The sequence below is a fragment of the Haliaeetus leucocephalus genome, unplaced genomic scaffold, assembly GCF_000737465.1.
Source record: "Haliaeetus leucocephalus isolate CR32 unplaced genomic scaffold, Haliaeetus_leucocephalus-4.0 Scaffold566, whole genome shotgun sequence".
Taxonomy (NCBI): Eukaryota; Metazoa; Chordata; class Aves; order Accipitriformes; family Accipitridae; genus Haliaeetus; species Haliaeetus leucocephalus.
Genome location: NW_010973002.1, coordinates 5493578 through 5501459, shown reverse-complemented (window position 1 = coordinate 5501459; position 7882 = coordinate 5493578). Strand labels below are relative to the sequence as shown.

Genomic DNA, 7882 nt, shown 5'->3' with positions numbered 1-7882 from the left:
TGCTTCTCACCCCACCCCACCAGTGAGGAGGCTGGGGGAGCACAAGGAGTTGGGGGGGGACACAGCTGGACAGCTGACCCCAGCTGACCAAAGGCACATCCCCCAGCCATATGGCGTCATGCTCAGTGTATAATGCTGGAGGAAGAAGGAGGAAAGGAGGGACATTCAGAGTGATGGCGTTTGTCTTCCCAAGCAACTGTTATGTGTGATGGAGCCCCGATTTCCTGGAGGTGGCTGAACACCTGCCTGCTGATGAGGAGTAGTGAATGAATTCTTTATTTTTCTTTGCTTGCATGTGCAGCTTTAGCTTTACCTATTAAACTGTCTTCATCTCAACCCACAAGTTTTCTCACCCTTACCCTTCTGATTCTCTCCCCCATCCCTCTGGAGGGGAGTGAGCCAGCGGCTGTGTGGGGCTGAACCACAACAGCCCTTTTCCTTCCCAAGTGCCTAGATGTAGAACTGCAAGCTGTGGTTTCAAGTAACAGTGTGATTTTACTCCTTCTAAAAATGGTAGGTGATAATAAGGAAAAAATACATAACACTGCAATGCTTTGTATGTAAACACTTGAAATGGATTTATTTTTTAAAAAATCATTTTTACAGTTGGATCATACAGTATTCTTCTGTATGCCTTAAATTAAAAGCCTCCAGCTTTTAAAAATGCTGCCCAGTACAAAAGTGCTAATGTAAAACTGTAGTGTTTATATATATAAACCAGCACTACACATCACTAAATATCACTCTAAGTGGTCTCTTCACCAGTTTCAATGTGTGGAGAAGAGATGGAAGATCAGACTTCATAGTATTCAGGGGCTTCCTTCTTCCCCTTACAGTTCAGTCTTCAGGAGCTTCAGCGCTTTCTGCATATTTGAATACACTAGAAATGAAATATTCATATATGTTATTTTTGTTGCAACTTCCTCTTCCAGCAACTACAAACACTGTAGAGAAAATGTCATTATTATTATTAAAGCTTTTGCTCACATGCCTATTGCTATACAGATTCTGTGCTCTTCCAAGCATTCTGTGAACGTCATCTGTTTAATTTTGACTGGTGAGAACATCCATCTCTTAATGCAAACACATAGGCGTTCGCAGGGCAGAGGGGGGAGCTGTGGCAAACAACTCTTCCCTGCTCCCAGAAGGTTTCCTGACCTGGCACAGCAGGGCTTATGCGCAAGAGTTCCCACCGTTGCTTATGCTGAATACTGCTGAATTATGCAAGTTCCTACTGATGTATGCTTTCTTTTAAAACAGACGGATGTTTAAGGCTCCAGGGCTCTGCCATCATTCTCTTCACCTCACTGAGTTTAAGTCCAGCATCCTGTTTAATTTTAAACCTAGTTAACTGTCTTTCAGCAAGTACTGATTGCAGGAGTCCATAATGCCTGGTGTTATTCCTTGTCATGTGAAAAATGTGACTGCTTTCAGAGTATATCAGAATATTTCAGGATACACTACTTACGCAATGAAATGTCAGAGGGCTCATATGCATAGAGACGGTTTGAGTATCTTCCAGTAATATCTGCTCTCACAGTCAGGGAAGGATCTGGAAAAAAAAGGATGAGACAAGTTGTAGAGGACAGGACTAACCTTTCTGCACTTCTTTAGCTTCCTGAATGTTTCTGCAAGACGCATCTGCTTCCACTAACAACCAGGAGATCATTCTTCTACAGTCACTGACATTTCAATTTTAAGTGTTGTATTTGCAGGTTTATTAAAAAGGGGATAGGTTTAATTCTGATCAATGTTGATCAGCCTTGCACCCTGTGCCACTGCATAGTACCTGAATTAACTCTACAAGCTGAGGCTGCTTTCAGGCTACAAATGTTATTAAAAAAGAAATAATAAAGGCAGAGATAATACGGCAGTTGCTTTATGGTCATGGTGACCTCGATTTATAAAGGTATGTGTTAATCATGCATGTGGGCGGTATGCGAGGCTACATATCTGTTCTGGGAGAGGGAATACCTGCAGGCATGCGTGGCCACTAATACGTCTCCAAAACGCAAATGCTTCACAGGGGTTTGTGCGGGTTAGGGGAGCACGGAACCGAGTACTGAGCTTTGAAAATCAGCCCTGAAGCATCCGGGGTCACTGCTGTTCCTGCGATCTCTGAGATTGCGTTACGAACTGAAACCTGATGGGTTTACAGTATTTCTAGAGATAGGAGGATGAGCAAGGCTGAGCTGGTGCCTACCCATTCCAGTAACTGGCATCATGTCATTTTGATGACACGATGGACAGAATTACATCATTCGTGGAATCCACGAGGGAGGAATGCTGGACCTGTGAAGCTAATGACCCGGGTGGGGTTGCTTTGAATTGTGTCCAACAAAACCAGCTAGAAATTTTATATTTCGCATGGAATAAATTCCTGTTAATAAGCCCAAGGATTTGAGATTCATGACGCAGCAGGGGCTTTGATCCGAGATCAGCTTTGATGCTTGAGGTACTCACCTATGAACAAAATCCGAGGGACGTACTGGCCATCAGGTGAAAGATTCTTGTCTGTGGTTTCATACTTAAAGAGAACAGAGAAGGTTCCCAGTCAAGGAGGGCATGTTACATAAATATGGGGTTTTTTTCCTTCATTGTATTTCGTGTTATAAAACAGAGCTTAAAAAATACATTGTGCAGTTTAAGAAATTCACTGTCTAGGATGCAATCTTTTAACAGCTGGAGTTGCAAATTTATAACAACAGTTAACGTTATTATTAAACTTTAAATTCCCTCATATTTTGAGGTTATGATAGGTACAGATGAAAGACACTTATAACTAAATCTATTATGCTTCAGCACTGGCCATTTTCCTAGCCAACCATAGCTATTAAACTGACTAATTATAGCCATAATTAAAAATAGAACTTCATTGCTTTCACTTAATGAAGTGTAAGTGGGAAACTTACCACAAGGTTCAGGAGAACGAATTTTTCAGCCAATTTCTGTATATCTTTATGTTCAGCAAAGACCTTCTTGAGTGCTAGAGTGGAAATAAATGGGAATGAAAGTAAAATCAAATTGAGAATTCCCAGTTTACAATTGCAGCAAATGAGGATTTTAAGTTCATTCCTCTGGAAGATGATCAAATCATTTATATGCTGTGGCAAAGAGTAAGTATAACGGTAAAAAAATGTCCGTCCTTCCTTCAGATAGTACAGGTCTCAAATTTGTCTGCCCGAGCTTGAATTTGAGCATTTGACCCTTTAAACCTCCCAGTCTGCTATTGCAATTTCTAGCTCCAGTTCTTAAGGCACAGAAAATTCCATATTGAGGTGCAGGACTTCAGCCCAAAATGTCTGAAAGGATTTTAATGCTTCTACAAAATTATTCTGGAGTTACTGGAGCTATGGATGGACACAAAGGTCTTGCTTTGTGGATCAGCTTGCGGGAGGAAGAGCCCTTGGGTAAATTCAGAAATACTGGGAAAAGAGCAGTCCCAGTTACCAGAAATCCCACAAAAGCTCAGTTTCGGCCTGGCTTGGTTCCGTCCCTGGCCAGACTCAGCCCCAATCATCAGCGATACTGAAAGCTGAGTACGTCCTTTCCAGTGACTTACTGTTTTTCACTACTCCTGGTCTTGCTGTTGGTTTTGGCTGATTGTGACGCAAACCAAAACCAGATTTGCCGCAGGTCAAAACCTGCTGACCTCTGCTCATTTCCGTATCCATTTTGTCTCATGTAATACTGAATTACCATTTTTATTTTATTGCTGCACATTGGAAAATGCCTACATGGGACAGCGACTTAGAAGAACACTCTGCATGCTTGTGCAACTCACTATTTCACTAAGCCACAGGCGGCAAGCAGAATGGTGCTGATTTTTTTTTAAGCAGCATTTGTCCAGAAACCCCAAACCAGGTGATTTCTTTGGGTTTGGGGTTTTTTTTGTTTGTTTGTTCGGTTGGGTTTTTTTCAGTGCAAAAGGATTACCTTGGCTGTGCGGGCAGTCGTCCAAGTGGTGGATAATCATCAGGGGCTTGTTGCTGGAAAAACAGGAGTCCTCGTTAGGGGATGGGGAGGGGCTAGGGGGGCGGGGCAAGGGGTGGGGCGGGGGGCGGGGGGCGGGGCGGTACCCGTGCTTGGCGCGGAAGAGAGCTTCCTCGTAGGTCTGCGTCCAGATGAGCTGGTCTCCCCAGCCTGCAGGGGGAAGACAGACGGCGCGTTATAAGCGGGGCCCGGGCCCACGGGTTCGCATCCCGCCCCCTGCTCGCGTCTGCCGGGAAGAGCTCTGAACAGGCGCACTGCCAGAGGGCTTTAAATCAGGAATAAAGGGGGAGGGGGTGCTAGGAAATACTGTAAAATGTATTTCCAGAATGAGTCGCAAGAAAATTAATTTATTAGAGCAGCATAGGAGTCAAAACTTCAGCAGATTGCACTTTTTTTAATTTGGGCTTGGGTTTTGGGGGTTTTTTTTTACCTCTGGAGAGTGTCTGAGGCAGTTTTGGTTTAGCAGTAGTCTCCTTTGTCTCCTTCTTGCCTGTATCCTTCCCCAGAGCACAGGAGATGGCAACGAGCAGCAGGAACATGGACATGTAATGCTTCTCCATGGCTGCTCCTGGAACAGAGGAGAGAAACTTCACGTTGCCGTGCCTCCCAGGCTGGTGCTTGCTTTGAGGCATAGAGCAGAGCAGGTCAAGTCACAGGTATGCAGCAGGGTGAGTCAGGGCTGAAAGGAACTGCTGCAGGCAGGGGCCTGGGCTTGGGGACTGTCAAGGAAGCGTGAGGTTTGCTTAGCAAATTGCCATGAAGGACCTGGCTGCTTTCTACTGCTCGGTTCATGCCGTTGGGCTGCAGTCCTTTTAAGATGTGTATGTATGTGTTAGTTTCTCTCTCTTTTCCTGTATATTGAATTTGCTCAGTAAAACCACTGAGTTTTGGCAATTCCAAAAGTACTTGCCAGTCCTAATAAGTTCACAGTTCTACCTTGATCGCCCAGTCTTACAGTAAACTAGCAGCAGATGCTGAAAAATTAACTTGTCTGGGCTCTTCCTCCATTTTGCAGCAGGAGCAACTCAAATGAGAAGTCAGAATGTTAAGCTAGGCTTTACAGTGAGCCATTAGCATCAGCACAGCTTTATGCTGTCGTTGAAACTTCCGATCCTGTCTTTCCCCTTAAAAGTATCATCTAATCCTTAAAATCAGTGGAATCTATAGTGAAAGGAGTGGGGAGGAGTTGCTGTGTAGAATAGTAAGAACTGAAATGCAGTTTGCAGGTTTAAGCGACACAAAGCAGAGGGCTTTTCCTGAGCCGGACTCTGGGGCATGGAGATGGAGCTGAGGCACTTCTGATGGGAAGCTCCTCAGTGTTTCAGCTGGGATGCTTCTTTGAAGGGGTGAAACACTTTAGCAACATGACCCTATGTTTTCTCATTAACTTTCCTCCTAGAAACTAAAACAGCAGTGTAATGGGTACAGTAAGAAAATCTATGATATTCCAAAAGCAATACAGAAAATTCAGAAGATTCATGCAAAAATTACAACAGACTGACAGTTTTTAAAATTCAGACAATGAAAATTAAACTCCAGAAGCATTTTTCTGGGTAAGAACTGCAGGAGGAGACATCAGCTGAATTTGCATCAGTGGTACAGTGCTCTTTGCTACTGGGATGTCCAATAGACCTCGAACATCCAAAAAGTCAGTGTTTCAAGGGCATGAAATAAAACTTTTGCAGCAGACTGCCTTCCTGCCCTACGAAAAGTCTCCTTGCCAAAGAAGAAAATTGCATAAAGTTAAATTAAACCCAGTGGATTTTCAGGATTGCTTCAAGAGTTGTTTTGGCTAGAGCTATACAGCAGAAGTAATGCTTCTTTAAAAGAAAAAAAACCAAAACAAAAGGTATGGGACAACCAGGAAGTTAAAGACCAGGCAAATTTTAAGCTGTTGCTGATGCAGAATGCAGAAAGCAAAGACAAAGGAATGTTAAACCTGCTCTTTCAAAACGTCACCTCTGGAAGGCTATGTGCACTTTTGCTAAGTTTTCCACCCCCCAAATAACCCTGCTCTCCTGGTTCTTTTAACCTGCAAAACCAACATTTCTCTACACATTTTTTTCTTCATAGCAAGCTGTGCTGAACTGTGCCCGCTTTGCTGCAGCCTTTTCTTTCCATTGATCAGCTGCCCCAGCCCCAGGTAACCCGGGGTTCACAGCTCCCCCAGGTACTTTCTAAAGCAGCAAGTGTGCCATGCCTTACCTTGTTTACTCTCTCAGATGCCTGCCAGGGTGCAAAGGTGTTCCCAGTTACAGTGTGAACACTGCTGTTCCTACTGCCTATTTATGCACCTTCACACACCCAACTCCACCCACAAGCTTTGAATTTGAATACTACTTCGAAAGAGCTAATCTTTCCAGTTTTTTTCCCCACCAAAACATTCAGGGTTAAATTTGTAATTAAATAACATTACAGTTTCCTGTCAGGTGCTGTATTTAAAGTTCAGAGATGTTTCTGTAGACTTTTGGGACATTTTTTGAAAGGTGATTTTAAAAGGTTGGCAAAGATCCAAGTCCAGGTAAGCTTAAGTCAAGACTCCTGATTTGCCTGAAGAGTGATTTGTCTTTTTTTGATTGGCTGGAAAATCAATACGGGTTGCTGTTCTTTTAGTCCTCTAAAAAAGTTAAATTGATGACTCAGAACTTTAGACATTAATCAGATAATTAGCTATGCACATTATACAGATATGTGTGTATGCATGCACGTATGATACCACATAGGAAAACTGTAATAAAACCTAAAAGAAAGTTTGTAAAGGTAGCCACAAAAATGTATTTGGAAGCTATAACAATAAACCGTGTTCATAAGCAGAGGTCTGAATAAACATTTAATTCAAATTCCATGTTTAATTAGTTGTGTAGGCAATTATTTTTAACTCCGACATGAAAATCAACCATTTTAGGTTTCAGATACATGTATAATACAGTACACTGCTTAGGAAAACAAAACCTTTTCAGGTGGCTGGAAGGCCATCCCTAGTGTTGCACTGACTGCAGATGGTCCTTCCTCAGAGGTCAATGTGATTCCATCCTCAGCAATGTATGTTGAAACTACAGTACATTCTCCTTGGTGCATGCCTCAAATATTTCAGTGAGATTAAAATCACATGTTCACGGGCAGTGAACACTTAACTACTCAGTCAGGTAGATGAAATCCATCAGATATCTATTTTCCTGTTTGAAATTCACAGTGCTTTCTGATGGCTGCTAACAGCACCCATTTTTTTCTGAACATGCTTAAGAGAACCTAATGCTTTGGATCACAGTTTGGGTTTTGTTTTGTTTTAATCTTTTGTAAATAGTAATTAGAAAAATGAGGTGCAGAAGCAAGACGGAGAACTCAAGGGAAAAAAAAATTGCTGTTCCTTACAAATGTACAGTAGTACCGTGCTTTGCTTAGATATTTGACTTATTAGAAGGGTGAAACCAAACCTCCCAGGGAGGCCAGTCATTTTAACTCCCCTTTCTGTATGTTTCATGTCATCTATAGCCTGATTAAGAAATGAAATGAGAGAAAGAGATTGCGTATCAATCTCTGTTCCTCCTCCAGCACTTCTCCTCAAAGATTCAGAGATGTATTTTGTTAGCTTCAAATCACATCCACTCGGATTTTCTTCTAAAACATACACCAAAATAAGTTTCCAAGATCCGTATTTGGACATGTAAGCACTCACTTTGGACAATCAAGTTACATCCTTAATCCACTTCAATGCAGATGTACAAGTCAAAAATTAGGTACCTGTTTCTGAAATCTTGGTCTCAGCTCAAGCAATTCATAATTGTAATTTAATACGCTCTTGCTGATTATTTTCTCAGGTCACACCTAATAGCATTTGGTAGTTTTAAAGCCTGTAACAGAAGTTCTAGCTGCTCTCTGGTTATGTGAA

General features: G+C 42.3%; 1 protein-coding gene across 1 annotated transcript; it reads right to left on the bottom strand.

Moving 5' to 3' along the window:
* Window positions 1-553: 553 nt before the first annotated feature.
* AGR2 (anterior gradient 2) lies at window positions 554-6242 on the bottom strand. The gene is made up of 8 exons (XM_010577632.1): window positions 6199-6242; window positions 4424-4561; window positions 4080-4143; window positions 3937-3989; window positions 2913-2986; window positions 2464-2527; window positions 1469-1552; window positions 554-880 (listed from the first exon to the last, which is right to left on the bottom strand). Exons 2-8 carry the CDS (start codon window positions 4551-4553, stop codon window positions 831-833), a joined length of 519 nt encoding a protein of 172 aa, XP_010575934.1. The 5' UTR covers window positions 4554-4561; window positions 6199-6242; the 3' UTR covers window positions 554-830.
* Between the last annotated feature and the right edge of the window lie 1640 nt (window positions 6243-7882).